General features: G+C 38.6%; 1 protein-coding gene across 6 annotated transcripts in view; it reads right to left on the reverse strand.

Moving 5' to 3' along the window:
• GAS2 (growth arrest specific 2) overlaps window positions 1-22,028 on the reverse strand; it is a 99,111-nt gene that overhangs the window by 46,300 nt on the left and 30,783 nt on the right. For all 6 annotated transcript variants that reach the window (XM_075094956.1, XM_075094957.1, XM_075094960.1 and 3 more), the window contains exons 4-5: window positions 13,821-13,962; window positions 3,582-3,645 (exon numbers count right to left, since the gene is read on the reverse strand). In XM_075094956.1, the coding sequence (XP_074951057.1) occupies window positions 3,582-3,645; window positions 13,821-13,962 (206 nt within the window). The remainder of the gene's footprint in view (window positions 1-3,581; window positions 3,646-13,820; window positions 13,963-22,028) is intronic.

Genomic DNA, 22,028 nt, shown 5'->3' on the forward strand with positions numbered 1-22,028 from the left:
GGTGCAGTCTGCCTAATGAAAAGTCAGCCAACACTGAAGCAAGCACTTACATACAATCCATTTACTTCCTGTCTGTCTGCAGATGCCGACAGGCTGTAAATCATTGAATTCCCACTGGGCTCTAAACCTACACCTGCATGCAGCCCTACTCATCAAATAAAACTCTTCCACTCCAAGCAATGCTGCTTCTTTGCTTCTACTGCTTTTCATACTCTCCAATTTTTGTCACGTTGACAGACTTCTAAAGTTCCCTGTATTTCCAGGGTTCTGAATTCCTCTGGTGATGAGTTGAAAAATAAAACAAATGAACAAACAAACAGACACACATTTTTTTTCCACATATTGTATCAACCTGAAGCAAAGTTGCTGGAAAGCTGAAATGGCAAGAAACACATCTTTTCTCGGAGGGGGAGAAGTGCAAATTCTGGTCTGGAAGGTATGCCGAGAATTTCCTTTTCTGCTCTTTTCTAGCCTGCCTTCTTATAACTACAAATGAAGCAGCATTGGGCTGTAACATGATCTCCAATAGACTTCTTAGAGCCCCACTTCCCATTTGTACCAAGGAAAAACTGAATACAATAGCAGAAAGATCTTGAAATTGCTCAACAGTAATTTCAAAAGACCTGTGGGGTTTGTTTAACCCCCCAGATTTTAATAGTTACCCAAGAATTTCATTCTTTCTGCAGAAAAGGTAATTTAGCTGGTTTCCAGTGTATAATCTCTCTTTAAACACAGAGACAGACAGCAGATATACATCTATTTGCAAATAATTACATTCTCCATGAAGTCTTGATTACGAAGATTACGCAGGGATAGAATCTGCTTTCACATCACTTCAGTTTAAATGATTCACTCTGACTTTAAAATGCTTTGGGAGAACATTGGACCTGTGCAACCCACTGCAACAGCCCTGTGTACTGGCGGTGCTCAGTTTCATTCTGCAGGCCACTTCCCTCCCTCACGAACGTTCTCACTCTACCCACGTGATATCTGCCAGTGCACACAATGGCCCATTTCAGCTACTGAAATTTCACAGATGACACCAGAATTTCACTTTCATAAACTACCCTGGATTTCAGTTGCTTATCAGGCTATTCTATTTTTATCAGTCCCTGGGCTTTGAACTGCCACCCTTTGAGCCAAGTGATCACGCCAGTTTTCCACCCCCTGTGTAGTCCATCCATCCAGTCCACCTCTCTCTAATTTGGCTAAAAGGACACTATGAAAGAATATGCTAAAAGCATTGCTAAAGCATAGGTAAATTGTCAGCTGTCTCCCCTCACCTGCAGAGTATCTGTTGAATGGGATCAAGTTTAGCAAAACAGAGCTCTGTTCTATCTCCTCCTCAAGCAATCCCTATTCCCGCTCACTTGTGCCTCAATCCCAAACCCGTCTGCATTAAGAAGGCAGGCCTAGGTTGACTTATGGGAGTTATAGACCCTGAGGACTAACAGTAAGCTAGCTAGGCAAAGTGTGCTAAGAGCTGGCTCCTTGTGATGAAGAAGCCACTCTGAACGTATCTTTCTGCTTCTAAAACAGAAAAGGAAAAGTAAGAAGTTGCTCACAGGGTCTCTCACATTTCTATTCTTTAAAAACATCCTGAGGCACCTTTGCAAAGATCTCTGCAGCTCCTGTTCTGGAAAGCAGACTCCTAAGACTGCCAACAGACCCAGTCTGCTTTACAAAGCAAGCATACGTCTGACATCTCTCCTGTTTAAAGCAGCACAACAACAACATCAATTTAATGTGCTCTTTACTATGCTTAGTGGAGGCAACTACCTATTCCCTTTTTCCACATAGTTCTAATCTACCACAGCTCAGGCAAAATTGGCATCACATATTTGCTTTTCAATTATAGTAACCTGATGTTCCCCTTCAACAGTTTTTGCCCATCTTGGAAACTTACAAAAGTATAAACAGGGTTTTGTTTGTTTTCAAATAGATATTAGAGCAGGAACAAGTAGACAGACATATGTTATTTGACACCTAAGCTATAAACAAAAATAAGATACAGTAACATAATTCTAATTTATAAAATACACTAATGATATATGGTAATACACATGAATTGTAAGTAAAAAATTTAAAAATATTTTAAAGGCAAAGGGATAGATATGCATAATAAATGAAAACATGGTTCATTTATTGGTTCAGTATTTGTTTTCATGCCTGGAACAGAGAACATCTGAGACATGGAAGCTAAAGACGAAAGGCAAATACAAAGGCTAAGAGTCTATCTTAATTTCCGTGTAGATCCATTGAGAAATCAAATCTCATTGCAAAATGAGATTAACCTAACTCAACCAACTCTAGCAGAATCCAGCTCTGCCTAACCACTGGACCTGCAGTCCCTGAGGAAGCTGGATGCTATCAAGTAATCAACCTGGGGCAGACATTCCCAAGAGCTATGCCCTGGGAATAGGGTCTTTGGATGCTGGAAGGTCTATCTCCACGCTGGGGAGCACAGGTTGAAAGCACAGGTTGTTTGCACAGGTAAATTAAATTGAGATTAGTGAAAATCAATTTCATTAAGCACCTACAGATCAGAATGCTTTGTTATTCATGGAAAGTTTTTGTTTGTTTGTTTTGCCATGTTGGACTGAACTCAAGTTTTAGAGATCAGAAATTTCCTGCAAACTGCAAATCAACTCGTTTTCTGGCCAACACTATTCCTATGCAAGCTGCCACTGACGGCAAGGGCTTTTCTGAAACCTGACCAAGAGACAAATTTCTAGTTAAGCAACTTCCCAAGTGAGTTGCATTCACAAATTATGAATATCCATAATGCAATTATAACATGAAAATACTAGTTCTTAAGCTAGGACTGAACAGGGGTCTCCTTCACATTGCTTGTATCCACGAGGAATTATTCTGAAATGAACGTAACTATTTGAAGAGCAAGGCACTCCAGTTTGATACACATGGGTGAATGCAACTGCAATTTATATGCAAGACTGGGCAGCAGCACAGCCGTTCATATATTTTGTAGCAAATCTACGCTGGTTAATTCTGCATCTGCAAAAAGGGAAAAACCTCATTCTATTTACTGTCGTTTTGATTGTCTAGTAAAGTCACCATCCTTTTGACATCAGAGATAATGCTACAGTGATTGAGGGTCCAGCCTGGCTAGAATCATCTGACAGAGAGAGAACACAGTCTGTTAACTCAATTCTCATATTGCTTCTGTTGGTGAAAATCAGAGTTAAGTTTATTTAAATAAATAAGAGTCAGTGTTGCTTAGGTCAGATGTATATCATGTAAAGATCAATTTATTATCAGTAAAGCTAATGAAATATCAGTTGTTTATAGAGATCTGACTGTTAGAAGGAAGAACAGCTTTATTTAGAAAAAAATTCTCAACGCTTCCCCCTCCTAATATGAGGATAGCCAACTAATACCTTCACTGAGATGATGGTACAGGGATTTTATTATATTTGTATATTTGAGTGACATCAAAACGTTTTCCTTGAACCTAATGAGCATAAAAGTTAGCCTGAGATGTGCTGCTTTAGTAAGCCTCTCAATAGCCACTGCTGTCAAGAATGTAAATATTGCTTCATTCTTCAAATATTTTCACCTACCTTGCTGCAATCCTTCCAAGTTCCAGCAAACAAAGGCACACTTCTCTTGGCTGCTTGTGGAGAACTGGAAAAGCAAAATGAAGATGGAAACATTTATAAATAAAAGCTATTTTAAAGATCTTAGTGATGAATGGAACCTAATTATCAACATCAGTAAATCCTGCCTCAGATAAAAGTTGACTTTCTTTGGCTTGCAGTGGAGTTTTACTGGAATAAAAAGGATGGGGTTGAGGAGTGGTTCTCAGAGTGCAGATGATTTAGGAAGTTCCCATTTAGTTATCCTTTAGTTCCGTTGGAAACACTGTTCTAAATCTAAATTGCTGAATAAGTATTTGGGCTATTTGGTAACCTGCAAGCAGTTTATAACTATTTAAAAATAATCAAGAGCTCTGGCAGAACACTAAACCAGCAGAATGTCAAAAATAAATTAATACCTTTAAGTGATACTTTTCTTTCTACAAACTAAGAGAATTCCTATCCTTTAGACCATTTTCCTTAGCCTATTTAAATCACAAAAATAACAAAATTGCACTAGCGAAGATACATCTCATTATATATTTGGTCCTGAATTCATTATACTTGTACTCTTAAAGCAAATATGAAACTAGAATACTTTAGGAATTCAGTTCACCATAGAAAAAAACTCAACAAAACAAGAAACTTTTCTTCTGTATATATACACACATATATGCAAGATTTCACACCTGGATTCCACACAGGACCTGTAGTTTTTAAGCTTCAGAAGCAACTGTAACACAGCATGAACTTCTCAGTGAGAAATACTAACATAATCCAAGATAATACTTTCTTTTTTCCCCCACAACCCAGACAGGTAACGTTCTGTAGAGAAGTCCAGCAAAATGCACATGCAATAGATGACGATAGGCCTGTGGCTGTTTGCATAATCAATTTCCCAAAAGTCCAAAAAGAAGAAAGGAAAAATGAAGAAAAAAGAAAAATGAATTACAAAGAATCGCCTTCTCTCCAGAAATACCTCTTGCAGTAAAACCCTCGTGTTGTGGATAAAATTCAGGTTTTAGAAATCTCCACAACAATCAAAAGATTTGTATCTTATACTTTAGATTGAATTGACACCGGAAAATAAGTGTGTGAATATTTGTATAAATCAGAAAAATAGAAAGAGCAACAAAACCGATTTGTTTTTAACGAGATGAGGTCAAGACATCTGCTGTATAAACAATTTGGTTATCTAAAGACTCACCTAACTCAAATGCAGGAAGAAAAAAATACCATACCTGAAAAAGATATTTCAATGTCTAGTTAAAGCTCTGAAAGGCATTGCTTTGTCCTACACCGTACGTATGAGACCCAGAATGGGCAGCCATAGACTTAAATATCTCAAAATAACTAACGCCTACTGGGGCACATCTTCAGCTCCTCCACCTTTAACTTCCAGCCCCACCGACTTGAATAAAGGTATGGTAGGTTGCGCGGGCTGAATGTTCATCCCAATATCTTTTACTAGTGACTATGTAGCACTTTGAGACATATGCATTCTTCCCCTCTAATCTCATCCAAATACGTTTCCAGAAGTGGAACTGCAGAGCATGAAAACTAAAATGGCACTGCACTAGGAAAAGTATTTTTATCCTTCAGCCGTTTGTTATTAAGGATATAAAAGATGCAGACTTGGACATTCAGCTAGTCTCAATATTCTTCCTTGCTGCCACACAGTGATTTTATGACACCTTTACCTTCGCTAGTAATCAGTATTTTTAGTGTGTTACATTCATGACTGTAGAAACATATTCTGTTGCATTCGTTCTCAACCACTTGGGACTACCCCAAAATATAACTTGATTTTAAGAAATAAGGCATCCCCCAAAATATAAATGGAATAAACCTGTTCTGGAATAGACAAAGGAAGTCCAATATTTCTTAACTGCAATTCACACATACACACATCTGAATAACTTTTGGAAGGGAGGAGGAACACAGAGGCTCAAGTAACATTATGTGCAAAAAGATCCATAAATAGAATTGGAAGAGAATTAGATTAAGAAAGGTAAAATGTTTTTCTGTCGATGCTTAAAGTCTTCTACCGAAACAAAATTCCAAGTCCTTTAGCAAATCCGACTCAACGTAATCTAGACACGTCATGCATTTCACATCAAACAATGTGACACAGTGAAATATTTGTTAGAGGATGAAGAGCTGTGCAGGCAATAACCGACCACAAAAACAAACATCTGGTCATCTGGTAAGACGATGGTGACACGGCACTTCTAACAAGAAAGCGGTAGCGTTCCTGAGGACTATACCAGCATATGTATTTGCAAGTTTTGGAGACAAACAAATGTTATTTCATACACTGCAATGCCCACTGGAAATAATTTAGATTCTCAACCCAAAATTTTCATTTTTTTCCAAAAGCACAGCTGTTTAATGGGCTACCACCTCACCAGTCAGGAGTTACAGCAAAAGCCACCGAGGCACAAGACTGCATTTCCACACCTATCTTGGTCCCAAACTTTCAGTATAACCTTGAGCGAGCAAATTAAGACTGTTGCCTTTTGAAACAAGCAGAACTTTCGAGTGCCTTCATTTTCAGAGTACGTACTTTGAGATACTTTTTGTCTGGTGCTATTCCACAATAACTGAAAGAACTCGATATTTACAGTCACTTTCAAAAGGCTGCCTCCTAAGCTTTTTTGAAAAAAAAGCTACCTTTACACTTTTTCTATCTAGAGAACAGAAGGAGAAACACTTCTTACACTTCCTTGTTTTAGTTTTACGTACAGAGGTTGAGTTAATCAATATTTTCAAAGCACTTTAAGACATCTCATCAAAGAGATGGCAAAAACTATTTCAGAGGCACTACACCATCAAAATCACTTATTTCATTATTTCAAATAAGTATGCCCCTAAAAAAAAGAAAATATGTAGAAATCATAATTCACATTTAAATTCTCACTGTACTGTAGTTTAAATTTGCATTTAAATTCTGCCTGTACTGCAGCTGGTGGCTAACTACACTACATACATGCACACAGTTTTATAAAGATGTAATGGTACATGTACACATATGGCGATAACTAGTAACGTTTGAGGACTACAGGCAATTCATTCTGAAGCGATCGGTTACAAGCTCAGGCTGAAATGTAACACCTGCACTCACGGTGTTCTGTTGTGTCCTCTGGGAACTGCATCTATCATTTTCTGAATTACTTACTACAACCTACACTAATAGTTGCGCTTCAGTAATAGGCACCACCTCAACTTTTTGACTTGACCACTTACTTAATCCCATATATAGTACACGGCAAACAGACATTTGCTAAGCAACACATTTTCTATAATTGTTGCAATTTACACACAGATACAGTAAGTACTGGAAGCCAAAAAATTACTCTTAGAGGCCATCTTCATTCTATCTATGGCCACACACGCAATTCAGTGCTCACCATTTCAAGTCTACGCTCAACATGGTGCAATTCATTTCCACAATAGTGCTACTGTATGCTGTGAAGAATTCAAATAAAAAGCAAAAAATGGAGATTTCTCTAACACTTCTATGATGTAAGTAGTATTATCCCCATCTTATTCATGGAATTAAGGTATAGGTATAAGATACAAAAAAAAAGCACACTTATCTAGCTGTTATTTTAAAATACTTACTGCCTGATCTCCAGGGTACTGCTGAGTTTCCTAATGCTACATTTTGTATGAAAGCAAAGCCAATGCAACCAGTGATCACATTACGTCTGGCATGGATCCCCTCCCGCTGCATGTGGGAGCTATGTGATAGAGCCACTTCTTCCAACGCCATTCAGTAGCAATGACAAGACACTGTCCTTCAGCATCTTGCATCATTCTCCAAACATCTTCAATTTTTTGCAACAAATGAGGCATGTGAGGAGAAAATAACATAGCAATAGAGCTTCCTTCACTTCATGAACCATACCATACCAAGATGTTGGCAGAGCAAGGTCCATCCTAAAAAGAACACGGCTCTTTAGGGGAAAAAACAGCCCATGACGACATGAAAAGTTAATAGATGTATCATAACAGTTAAATAGTTGAACTAATGTAGTACAGCCATCCTTAATTATAGACCAAGTACTTCATTTTGCAGCATTAATACAAATTTCTGTATGCAATTTCCTGTAATTTTTCACACTTTCATATATGGAAGAAAACAATATTCCTGGAGAACCATTGGCCAGTCCTCCCCTATCAAACATTAGCAAGGCGAATCATCCAAGTAGGTGGCTATAAGCAAGTAGCAGTTTGTAAATGTGGAAGACACATGCGCTACACAGATCTACTGCATACGACGAAAGGAAATAGCCACCTTGCCAGAGAATCTCACTGATGATGTCTGCTCAACAAGAAAGCAATGTGAAGATGTAGAAATAGTGCATACAGGTCCAGTTTATTTTATGCGTCCTGACAGTTACAGAACCTTCTCCTTTCCATCTCACTCATTTCAAATCCCTCCTATCTGCCAGCCTCGCTGCCTGCATCTTTTCAAGCTAATTCCAGCCACTCTTTTTTAACAATACCTCCTTTTCAGCTCCTAGGCAAGATTTTATCCCTGCTCCTCTCTGGGTCTAACTTCATTCTTCATACTGCTTCTGTCTTGCTGCTGCCCCTTTTTCCTTTTACAAGTCCTCCTCTCCTGATCACTCACCCCTTGTTCTCCTTTTGTTTTGTTTCTTTCCTACCTACTCCTCGTCACATTTTTGCATCCTCCACTGCCCCCATCCCCACTGCCTGGATGCTACCAGAAGCAGAGAGAGCGGAGGAGGAACAGCCTCTGCTTTCAGTGCTGATCAGCCCTGGGGCTGGGGGCAGACGGAATGCACCCTGCGCACGGAGACCATGTGTTTGCTGAGCACGTTTAAACCAACAGTATTCACATTAACAAATGTGAGGGGTTTAGTTTTGGTTTTGCTTGTGGTTTTTTGTTGTTGTTTGGTTATTTTTGTTTTTCTTTAGACTAGCAGAATGTCCAACCACAATACAGGAACAAATTTCTTACACCTGCCTGCCAAGTTTCAAGCCTTGGCTCCTAACATTTTTATAAACCATTATTAGTGGAGCCAGTTTTTCTTCTAAACATAACCTACCTAACCTTCCCTCTTTTTTTTTTTTTTTTTTTAAAAAAAAAAGTGTCAGACATAGCTGAATCAAAAAAGTGAATGTGATTTCTGCTTCTAAAGCATTTTTTAGCTCACTAGAAGTGAAGAGATTTTCTGAAGGGATTTACTATTTATTATCATAGGCTTCCAATTGCCACCAGAATTCACACCGGTTCAGGGTAAGTTTTACAAAAGGTTGATCTTTTGATCCTTCTTCCTGTTGTCTTTCACTTTCTCCTCTAATACTTTTACTTCTGATCCTACAGTAGACTCTTCTTTTTTTTTTTTTAATGTTGCCTTGACACAATTACTCTGTTCAACTTATACCAAACATATCCTGGCTTCTGCGTCGGAGTTATACCATGACATACTTACATCAAGGAGTTGTGTTCCCCCGCCCCCCATTTCAGCAGTTATGGAAGTCTCAAAACAATTAGCATTTCAAAGACAGTAGATCTATGGATAGTAAAGAATTAATCTAGAATGAGTACAAAGATCATCGAAACATTAATAATTTACTGGAATTCATTGATTTAACATGCTAATCCAATGGTAATATACCAGCATCCAGGATGCTTCTATAGTCCTCAAAACAAGATATATTCAACAACAGTATGAGTTGCTTAGTAAAATGTTGTGAAAGATGGGACAAAGACTTATTCTGATGCAACTATGTGCAAAATTTAACACATTATTACAAGCTGTAGACATGTATCTGTAAAAAACCCTTCCGTCTTGTAATATGAAATTAGATAAACTAGAGTATTAGTTAAAAAACTCCTTTGCGCCATGAATTAAATGTTTTTAAGCAATCGACATTTGAGTGTTTTTAAAAAAAAAACAAAACAAAACCAACTTTAAAAAGCCAAGAAACCACTAGATGCCTCTGTTTAGGGAACCTGACCATTAAACTCTGAGATCAGTAAGTTGCATCAAAAGAAGTCTATGTCACATATTGTGTGTACACACACAGAGTAACAGAATATACAAGCACAAAACATTAATACAACATCACCACCCAACAACTCCCAAAACAAACAACACAGATTAGCATGCTGGCACACTTGGTGGCAAACCCTTTTCTTGCCGGTTGGAGTCGTTATCATAGAAGAGACGCAGAATGTTTATTGGTTCCAAATCCTAGAATCATCCAACAACACTATGTTACCAACAGAGAGTTCATAACTTAAGGCTTAAGTTCACTTAACTAAAGCAATCGTAGAAAATCTTACCATTCTCACTATTTGGCCAAGAAGAGTTTTCTTCGAGAATTACACTCTTCAGCCTTCAGCACCAGAATTACAAATATCTCCTTCAAGAACACTTCCATAAATTGAATTAGCACAGCTGTGTGGATCTCCTGCCCTAAAACCTACAAAGGGGAGCTTACAAAATATACATATCATGGGAACAAAGGAGTTACAGACAGTATTACTTTTCTTAGATTGAAAAGAGTTAGTGCTTTATGTTCCAAGTCCTAGACAAATTTTGACCTACGAGATATCCAAGAACCCCATCCAAAGACAGTGTATCTCGAAATTTGCGCAGATGATGAAAATTTGGGCTTTGGATCATAATTTGTGTTATCAACAAAACTAATTCCTTCTTCATAAGATACACTAACTATAAAAACCAACAATCATGAGAAGCATGCTAAATTGGTCAACGAGTGCAGGGAGGGTGCAAGATCTCCCTCTATTTTGCAGCATCCAAGATTATCCCTACATACCGTGTTGCTATATTTGTTACAGATGCTAATGTCTTTTCTGCAGCTCATACAACAGGCACAGTATCCACCTTTTCTTTGCAGAGGCATCAACTCTGACACTTTCCTGCCATGTCTTTGCATTAAGGTAAGTGCAAAGGGCAAAATACACATAGATAGCTACTAGTCAGCTCTGGCTGTATTATAAATCTTTACAGAAAACTACATTTCCAAGTTGTTTTTAAAATACATTAAAGCATCAAAACATTCAGCAAGACGTAATATTTCGTATTATAGACTACTAACTACAGGTTAGTAGTACAAGTACATTGTTTTCAAACTTTTGAGCTCTCTACTGATCTCTTTCAAGGATCTTTAAAGTAACTCTACTGATGAAAGGGCATAAGCCTATCTACCACCACAACAAATACCACTTTTTTTTCTTCTATTGATTTTGAAGAAAGACTTTGACCCTGTTCCCCTGTTTAGCTCAGCTGCATAGCCCAAATCCAACAAAGTATCTGAACCTGTGCTTAACTTTTAAAAAAAATAAATAAATTACTAAATCAGTCCACAAGAGATGGACAAGGACAAAGTGACATGTCTAGGTCTACTCACCTGCTCATTTGGATCAGCCCTAGCACGTTAACGCTTTGCAGAACCAAGCTTCCAGGAAGACTCAAGATTCCCATTAACATCACCCGCCTGCAAGCTCCTCGGGCATGGACTGCACCTATCTGCTATAGCGTCTGCTTGACACAGTTCCATCCCGGTGAGGAATACCTTCATACAGCTTCAATCTGAGTGCTAAAGAAGTGGGAGTGTCGGATGCACTGGTGTGCAGTTATACTCGCACGATTTCAAAGACTTCAGAACTCACCAGAATAAGAACATATTTTTAAGAAATGAGAAATAATAGCAATTAATGTCTTAGCTAGTGTATAACTTATTTTGCTGATCTCTGAATAGACTGGGGACTTTCTTCTTCTTGAATCAGTAGTGTCATAAATTCATCATTCAAATGTTTCAGTGCATTACATCTTCAAAATTACTCTTTTGATGTTAGAATACAAATTTGCCAGAAAATGGCATCAGGAATGTTTTATGTGATACAATGGCATGAAGAAAACGCACATCACTATGTGCATCTAATTAAATAACACAGTATTAACATACCATAAGGTAGGCAGAATAGAGTAAAAAAGGAGGCTAAAAATCAAGTCAGTTAAGAACATTAACAAACCAAGGCTCCTCAACAGACAGAAAATAGTTTCTTTATCACTAGTAATTCACACATCAATACATTTTATTAGCTGTGAGAAAAAAAAAAACACAAGAAAACACAACACCCAGTCACCTCTGTAACCATAATTTCACCACAATTATTTGTTACCAAAAATACAGCAGAATTCCCCGAGGCAGTGCGAACACTTAGATGTCATTCACACACATTTCTCACCACTTTGAACAGAACCTCTGATATCACTTTTAGCTGAATTTTTATCTCCTGTGCAGTGGAGAAGTGATTTATGGGAGAGAGAGGAACATAAAAGCTTTAGACTGGCAAATGTTACGATTCATCATCATTTCTAATGCATTAGAAAAACCCCAAATGAAATCAAAACTTTTAAGAGTTCTACCTCAAACTGAGGGAGAACAGTAGCTTCTATTTTTATCTTTTTTAGAAATGGCATGGTCACCATCCCCTTCTCAAGCTCAGAAAAATAGGTCAAAATATTATCAAGTCCTAATCCTGTTTCCAGCACCCTAAGTCTTTTCAGCAATTCCATTCTATAAACAGTAACACTCAGAGAAGGAAAACAATAGACCCTCATCTTCAATCAGTGCAGAAAATCAGTCACTAATCAAACAAATCTAGTGCAGCACAGGTTTGCACACTGTGTATCTGGGCATATTTCACTTCAGTTTTCTGAGAGAGGAAATCATCTTGAGCCTCAACTTCCCAGGTGCATTTGCAGTGTTATACTGTGGCACTTTGTAGGTGTGAAAATTAACTTAGCCAGGGAATATCGGTATTTCAGCTATGCCAATTCCATCTCTAAACAAGATCTGGTTTCTTAACAATGCACAAGAAAATTCCTTATAAACACGCTCGCAATTACACAGTTAACCTATTATTGGAACAATGGCAAATTTCTGCCTTTACCATAGCAGTATGAAGTCTAAATTCATTTAAGTGTTGGATTAACCCCAGATTGTTGTGCTTATCTCAGACGCTGGAGGTCTGCGTCTCCTTCCTTCTTGTAGTTGCAAGTTTCTTTGTCCTACACAATGTCCAACTTTTCCATAATTTCAAGCCTTAGGAAATACAGTTATTGTTCATCTTCCACATGATTTACCATGTCCAGTAAAAATTTCTTCTTCGGGATTTAATTAACAAAATAGACAAGATATATATCCTCCTTACTACTTGTCACCTTTATGATACTAATTTCTTCTCTGCCAAGCATTTTCTCCCGGAGATATAAAATAATTTAATTTAATTTAAAAAACCCTCATAGGATAAAAGAACAGACAAATGAAAAAATTGCTTCAGGAATAGTTGTGCTAGAAGAGCAAGACCATAAAAGAAGGGGAATAGATCAACTGCAGCACAGATAAGAACTTCAGCTGGGCAAAGTCCTTTTGAGCAACAGAACAAAGCAGCCTCTTGATTCAGTATAGCATGTTCACTTCCGAGCTGTCCATCGTCACAACTGTTTTACCCTTTCATCTGAGTTCAGATAACAAACAAACAAACATTTGATTCTCTTCATTTCATGATATTTGGCTGAAAAAAATCTCAAGGTAAGATTCGTAAGTTTTCCTTTGAAGAGAGAAGAGTTAAAATAATGAAGAACATGTACTATTAGTCCAGTGGTTTCCTAAGCAGTCCAATTCTTTTGATGGTACACCCTGAAGCATTAGTGTTGGATAATTTTTGTCCACAGCTGTACAAGGGAATCATCTGGAAAAAATGTCAGTGTAGGATGCAGAGAAGAATTTCTTATTTTCCTGCCTCCTGAGCAATCCATTGAATCTGCACAAATAGCTAAATGTCTGCAGCCAAAACCGCGAATGCGCTTGTAACCTACTCTCCCTAAACAGAAAAGGACCATCTTATTCACTGAACTATGGAAAAGCATTCTATGGTCAAAAGAGCATGTGTAGGGTGAAAAATCATCCGTGAGCAAGAAATTAGAGAAAGATTTTTGTCTCATTTAGGCTCCTCTTAAAATCGACTTAAATGATTTTTAAGTGGCGTGTACTTTATTTGTCCGTGCTTCAGATGAGGGGCAGAATTAACACAGTCAGACACAGGTTGGATTTGGAGTCAGGATCTATTAAGAGAGCCATTCTGTCTTTCAAGGCAAAACACAAAAGAGAAGTTATTTAGAATTACCAACTACTACATAAACAAATACATACCCAAACCTTCTGACTCAAACAGGCAGGTATCATCCACCCCTACGTCTCTGCACCAGGATAAGAAATTTGCTGTGTTGTCTCGTGCAAAAAAAGACCCTGAAGGAGCATTGGCTTTGCATGGAATCTTCCGTACCGGCAAGGTCTGAAAAACATAAGTTAACTATTTAGATAAACTGCAACTGCAAGCATAGTACTTCAGTATTCTGAAATCAGTATGCAGGTTTTGCATAGATGGATGACTGCAGAGCTGCCAACATATTTCCTTGCCCGTTAAAGAATTCCAAACAAAGAAGAATGAGAAGTTAATTTAATGGCACAACGTTGTCAGCCACAGTTTTTTCTAAAGCATCATGACTGGCTATGCAATGTGAAGTTCAGAGCTGAATCAGTATTAGCAACTTTCTAACAATATTAGCAACTACAATTTGGGGATTTAGTGTTTGGTCCAGTTCACTGAATTTAAAAAAAAAATTATAAAGACAGACTTTAAACCAGGAACTGAACTTTTGCATAATTAAGGGTGAATTAGTTTCAGATCTATGTTAGGAGGGAATCGTAGTGTAAAGCGATAGGTATTGAGGACTCAAGACCATAAACACTTCAGAAACACCGCCGTCTCCCATTTAACACCATGCGTAAGCCACATAGGCACAACACCAAAGTGGAATCTAGTAGCTACAAGATCGAGGTTTAACACAGAGCCAGGCTTCTATTGTACCCGAGTAGGTCCGTTTACAGGATTTTGATATCAGAGGAGCTGCTGCCGATTCAGCGTATCAATATCTGAATGAAAGCAATTACCACAGCAAGCTTTTTGCCTGTATGGGTACATTTACTGCGACACATACAAAGAATACTTTAGCATTTAGTTCTCATTTAAGGTTTCTCTTCCTCAAATGAAAAATAGCCATATCCATGGCAAAATGAAGAAAGTATGAGACATTGTTACTACATAATTTTAGAAATCTCTAAATCATGGAGGAATTCAGACCCCACGTCAACCTGAGTGTGCTGCTTCTCTGTTATGCTGATTTATGAAATATTTGCTTCTGTTCTGGAGTCAGCGGTTACTGAATGGCAAGTGAGCTAAGAGGTAGAAAACTGAAAATGGTGTCTCTATTAGTTCCTAGCTCTATGTCCAAAATTCCATTTTCAACAGTCCAAAATAAATCTTGGAAATGTGGAAAGGGAATAAAAAGACACAGAAGTAGACTTCCCCTTACAACAGCTGCTCGTAGCATACTAATGCCAGTATTGAAAGACAGTTTAGAAAAAGTTTCTATGAGATTTTATATTAGACATCTGATAGCAGCAACGTAATTGCAGAATGCATCTACATGCACAGAGCTACTCACCTCTATATACCTAATAAACCAAATAAACTGCAAATAGAAGGACTGCAGGGATAAAAACCATTCTACTTATTCTATGGGTATGTCAATGGGAGCTTATAAATTGCTTTAGACATACACACATGCTTCATAAAGGTTTCAACCTACTCCTCAAATCACTGTCTAGCTCTCATCCCCCCATGTTTCTTATTCCAACTGCACTTTTTTACATTTATTTCCTTGTTTTGCAAAAATTATGCTTATGTTTCAAAGTAATTAAAAGGCGATATTAAAAGTTCAAGTAAATCTTGTGTCAATGACACCACATAATCCCCTGAACCATCCTGGAATTAAGGAGGGGAAGAAGGAAGACAGTAGGGAAGGATACATGACTATTCAATAAATCCAGCAAAAGTACAAAAGTAAGAAACAATTAAACCTGAATTCTTCCAAGGGACTTTAGATATGGAGAACAGAGCACAGGGAAGTTAACCATTATTTTAAATCCCTCTCCATTCTTCTGGAGGAAAAAAAAGGAAAGAAAAAAAAAAAAAAAAGTGCTCCGTTCCTCACAGACCAGGGCTGCTCTTTTTTTTTTTTTTTTAAGGAAAAAAAGCTATTAGCACTAGACATCTTTCTAGACTAGCACCCTTTTCACATCACACTAATTTCTTCAAAGAAACAATGAGTGTCTGTACCCTGAGGCAAATTCTCATTTTATGCTACGGACTGCTTCACACATTGAATTTCCCCTTGTGACTTCCAGCCTTTAGGAAGAAGTAATGCAGCATTTGTCCATCTCTGCCCTGCTGCATCCTTTCGCAGAAAGTTTTCATTGGACAAGTCTAATAGTCTTAAAAGAGCATCCCCTTCTGTTAATAGGAGTCCCACAAAATTCTCTGGCTGCCTGCTGAAGGAAGGTCAGCTAGTCCAGCCTGCGTTCAGAGAAAAGCTGTCAAAACAAGCCTTTTGTTTCATGATTTTCTACTAAATGGGAGCATGAAGCAAGATGGGAAACAGGCAGGGAGCAGCAAGAGTTGGGCTGCTCCACGAGGGAAAATAAGCCAGGAGCCAAGGGCGACCCCAGCCCAAGCAGTGGCAGCCCTCACTGGCAGCAGTGCCATTCCACAGCACCTGAGGAGGGCAGCGCCCGTGATGTAACAGCTTTAGCTGACTCTCCTGTGACAAGTCAGGGTGACAAGTCAGGTCTAGTGTCTGTCCAGGAAGACAAGTCAGAAACAGCAGGAGACAAGGCTGGACACAAAGCAGAGGCTGAGGCTCCAGCCACAAAGCCCAGCCGGCAGAAAGCAAGGCTGGAGGTGGTCTGTCCACACCATGGCTCAGGCAAGAAGAGGGATGAGGTCAAAGGGGGAGCCTGGGCCGTGGGCAGAGGGCGCAGGCTGGGGTCCCAGGGGAGGCTGGTCACAACTATTAAGGTATTTTGGTTCTCTTGGTTCCTGACAGGAACTGTTCTGTTTTTTAGTATTTCAGAGGAATCAATCCCTTCAGAAATACATAGCTTGTTTATAATCAGCTCTAACTTGTCGGTCGATTCAAAGAGGTGCCTTTTCATAGCACTGTACCTTAATATGAATAATAAAACATCCACTGTACATACAATAGACTTGATCATATTCATACAGAACCAAATTACCAGCAGCCACAAGTGGGTTTAACACCATTAAAATCAAAGGGAATGAAATTCTTTTCCTGCGATACCTCTGCTTAGACCAGAGTATCTGAAGTGATAGATAGATGTTGAACCAACTGAGTTAACAGGTCAATGGTAAGGACAGCAAACAAATTATACCTGATAAAACTATACTCTAAATTTTTTGAATGACTACATCCAATTTAAAGCACAAATCCTGGGTGACCTTATAATGGATTAGCAGCACTGTAGCAGGAACAAGGTGACAGAAGCCAGCTCCAGTATTCCTGGCACTCGCAGGCTTGTGCACAAGCTACTTCAGAGAGCATGGAAAGGAGATAAAGCTACCATTACTCTTCATTTGAAAGCAGACCTGCAGTGTCAGATCATGTCATCTCCTAGTTCCCTCCTCAGCTCTCATCTCTGGGTTTTCCAGAGCACCTATACGTTACTTAGTTCTCAGGCTTTCCTTTGCAGAAGACTAGAAAGTGTTCTCCAAGATAGATAAAAACCGTTTATGACCCCAGGAACAGCTCAGAAAGGCATTATAAGTGAAATCATACCAGGTTTGTCTCCTTCCACTCAGTTCTACAATTTCAGCCCAGCTGATTCTGTGCCTTTAAACTACTTCATCCTGACACATCTCCTGATAACCAGCTTATATTCTTTCATGTCATACTAAGGGTATTAAACACTGTTCTGGAAGTCTCTGATAAAGCCTTCATATTATTTCAGGAAATTTGAACTAGGAACACCACCACCCACATCCACACCCCCCTACCCACCCCCCACCCCACCCCCCCCACCAAAAAAAAACAAAACCAAAACCAAAAACCTGAAAAAAAGAAATGTAGTGCTCAAGGGCTGGCAGCTGCCATCTAGCAATCAGAGGAGACTTGGGCCCAGCGCAGGAACCACCAATCTGCTCTACTCGGCCCTGAGCCCACAGGGCATGAGCAAATCTGCAGCACTGGTCCTGGAGACCAGGAGCTTCTCCTTGGCACTGATGCCCTCGGCAGTACAACAGCAGCTGGAAGCGAGGAGGCAGCCAGGAGAACCTACACTGCCTTTCTTAAAAGAGGTTCTTGGGAAGGCGTTGCGATGCCTTGCAGGAACGCATAAAACTCTAGGGTTCCCCTGGGTCACTGCTGCTCCCCGGTACTAACATCACATGCATAAATCTTGTTCTAGATATTTTATGTCTAATGATTTAGGTAGATCATAATGACTGAATATAGAAATGCTTTCAAGGAAAGCAATTCAGAACAGCTGGTTTATGTGTCAGAAATCTATGCAGTTCGAGTCAGCAAACAAACCATCTAAAACTTCATGCACGTAATGGACTATCCATAAATTACGATTCTACACCTTGACAACTACAACAGACCTTTAAACACATCAGTTAACCCAGCTTCACTGTGAAACCTGGACATTCATGGGGCTTGCAACATTGCTTTTACAATTATAAATATTACAGTGTCTTTCAGAAGTACAGGTTTGTAGTAACAGCTACTGACAGCAAATAATAAGAGTCTGGGTGCAGAACTATCACATCAACTGATCAAACTTGCAATATTCTCTATTTTCATAGTGACAGAAAAAAATTCTGATCAATAGGTGCTCCAAATAACTCAGAAGCAACAAACACCCAAATGTAAAAACAAGGCATGCCCTGGATTACAGAAAGGAAAAATCCTACGTTATTGAAGGGAGGGGAGGGGGAAGCTTTAAGTCATTTTATGGAACAAATACTACACAGATAAATATCCTTGGCATCACAGCCTCACTAAAATGTAGCGTTTTATATTTCATCCCATTTCCCACATTAGGGCCTTGCTGAAGAGAACAGCAAAAAACCCTCCTCTCCATTCAACAATAGCACGATCAGGTTTATCACAGAAATCATAGGGAAGTACTCATATTTTCTTATCACCTAATATATTTCCCTGCCACCTTTTAAATAGAAGTCTACTTTTTAAACATTTCCAAACTATCACTGTAACGTTCAACCTATAAGACGTGAAAGCTCTTATTTAAGAAAGGTTTCACGGACAAATATTTTTTACTGATTTGTATAAATGGCCCGACTATCTCAAAAGTGCCTTCTAACAGATCATTCTGAAGTAATTAGGTTTCCATATGGCAAAAGTGACTTTTGTTGACATAGTATAGTATAACCGCAGTTGCTTTGAAACAGCAGTGGCCGCAATTACTCCTATCAAATATCATGAAAACAGTTCCCCAGTTACACTCCTTTTACAATCTTGTCTTGTTGATGTGCATGCATGTGGTTTAATGCAGGATGTGAAAGTGTGAGTGAAACATATGATGCAATCCTGGAAAAATGCTGTCAGGTTCACTTCTAAGCCCAAAAGGGACTCTCTTACACCAATGCTCTGAAATCACACGGAAAAATGTATTTTTTTGGTACTGTTTTTCCAAAACGAGGGTCAACAAATACACGTCAAAACCCACATTTTTTTAATAGAGCCATGTTCTGAAGATCGCTAATCATACCCTGCTCTTTGAATAGATGATTTCACAGCTTTTTGAACTGTCAGTCACACTTGAATAAAAGGGAAAAGATTAGCAATTTTGTTTGTTATGGAAGAGGGTTACCATTAGCTAGGCACTCGTAGGAAAAATCTGTTTATCTCCTGATGACCTACATTAACCAAAAAGGGGGGAAAAGTAACACTACGGAGACTGCAGTATCTGACTGCAGCGGTGTCTCTTACGTAACTCTTTCGCGCTTCGTAAGCACAAATTCATACTGAAATTTGAGTCTATCAGCTAGACAGAGCACGCATCTGCTTCTGAACTTTTTACAATTTTGCCTTTCACTTTGCTACTGGCCACAGAGCTACTCTTTTCCTTCTTAAGTTCTGCCCTCATTTTGCTCAGGTATTCTCAGGAAAGCCCTCCTTTCCCTTATAAAATCTGAATTAGCTCTTTAGGATAGGGCATACACAAGAGAAGCTCTGCCACAATCTTCTCTGTAAATATAATTTTTCTGCTTGACTTTTATCAATTTGTTAAACATAAGTGAACTGAAGCTCATTGCTACAAGCACTTACTCTTATCGAGCTGTTAAATTCACCTCACCACTGAGTAACAATATCCCTAGCCAACCATCATTTATTCAGTTGCTATTCTTAATTCCTCAGGAACTCAAACCTAAAGTGTTTCAGAACCCATTTATAAATCACGGAAGTGGTGTCCCAGACACTCATTTCAGCAAAGGAAAATTAAGTTTACCTTAGACAGCTTTGCAGTGACAAAATTCAGGTTTAGTGAATAGCCATAGACACGTATGAACTAGACATTAAATAAGTGAAACTCTAATACTTACAAGGTAAAATAACTACTCCTTGTCAAGGTGGGCCCAGTTTTGTTTTCCTCCTACACCGTGTACTATGGGAGAGAACACTTTACAAATGTAACAACTGGACCAACAATCAAAAGAATGTGCTAAATGCATATCCAAAATGGATGGAAGGAACTCCAAATACGGAAATACATAGACAGAATTTGAAATGAAGCATTTCCCACTGCAAAAAATAAAACCTAAGAAAAAAATACATAACACACCCACCCACCCACCCCCAGCCCTCCCAAAGCTGCAATAGAAGTTAAAATCAAGGAAAATTTTTTAAAAATGAAAACTCAGCATGGAAATTTTGAAGGCTTAGGAGACATCAATAATGATTGCCAAACTTTTCAACAGACACGAAACCAGGAACAGTTTCCAGATTAATGAAAAATGACATTGCACTTACAACAAAGAAAGCATCCCTAAGCCATTCACTTCACGAGTGACAAAGCATTGTCCTTCAGTGAAATACAATCTTTGCACCGTCTTATTAAGTACTGTAGAGAGATGTCATTTTAATGGGATAGCAGGTTGGATTTCAAGTTTAAAGATCATGTGTTGACCAGATTGTTACCCTACCTAATCACTGCAGAGATAACCGAAAGCCAAAAATCACTCATTATCAACTTCCTAGGTTCTAAGAAAGCATTTGTGATCACTTTGGAATACCTAACAGATTTATGATATGCCAATAAAAATAATTAACATCATCAAGGCTTTATATCAACATAGAGACCACAATGTTAAAATAAATACAAAACTAAGTGAATGGTTTGGCTGTGCTATTACTGTCAAAGTAGAATACATTCTCCCACTTCTTCCATGTAGCATTAGTTTTAACTTCTTAAGAGTAAGCATAGGTGGACAATAAGCTTAATTTAACAACAATATAGTTTTAGAAGTTAAGAATTTGTCCGTAGCTTTGTTCATTTAAGTCCTCTGTCCAAGACACAGCTTACTGGTCACACAGCAAAAGAAGAAAACAATTGGTTATCATTCCAAAAATATGGGGTTAATAAATAGTTATGAAAAACTAATTTAACAGAAATACTGCAACTCCTACTTCCAGCAGCGTGTTAGAAAGCCAAAGATTACAAGAGATGATTGAATTCACGTACAATGCACCAGACAACTGGGATACCCAGAAGTAAATAATGTCAAAAATTGGCATGGCAGAAGCGTCATTCACCAGCTTAAGCACATTTGATTATTTGACTAGTAACATTTAAATGTAGTCAAGGGACATGTCCCTTTCAACATATGAGGCAAAAATCATAAAGTTTGCCAGAATAAGTGACACCTCTCTCACTGAAACCAAAAGCCTCAGTAAAATATGACTTGATGAATTTCTGTTAAGGGTCAACTGATATTCAGCAACTGAATTACCTGGCAATGCCTGGAAAGAGAAACTAGACGAGGAAACATGAGGAACATGTTGTGAATGAGTCAGAAGGCCACCTACGAGAGGGTGGCTGTTGGGCAGCTGAATAACGTACAGACACCAACCACCAGCAACCTTCCATGGGAGAGCAGGTGAGCGCAACTAATGGAAGCTGACAACAAAGAGCCCATTTTAACAGATGTCAGACCCTGTTCCTGCCCACTGAATTTGTGTAACTGAGGATGGGATTAAGTCACTAAATTCCAAAGTCTTGGGGAGGTCTAGAAATTGACTTCCAAAATTTCTGGACATCTAACTGTGTAACAGATCTATGCCTACTGACAAGTGCACTTTTATTAATAGTCTTTCAAGTTCTTGTAAAAGTAATTTACAAAGTCCAGGCACGTACACACCATAGAATAAAAGCTGTTACTTCTACTTATCTACAACCTGAAAATACTACCAGCCCAAA

Source organism: Phalacrocorax aristotelis, chromosome 5 (genome assembly GCF_949628215.1).
Source record: "Phalacrocorax aristotelis chromosome 5, bGulAri2.1, whole genome shotgun sequence".
In the NCBI taxonomy this organism is placed as follows: domain Eukaryota; kingdom Metazoa; phylum Chordata; class Aves; order Suliformes; family Phalacrocoracidae; genus Phalacrocorax; species Phalacrocorax aristotelis.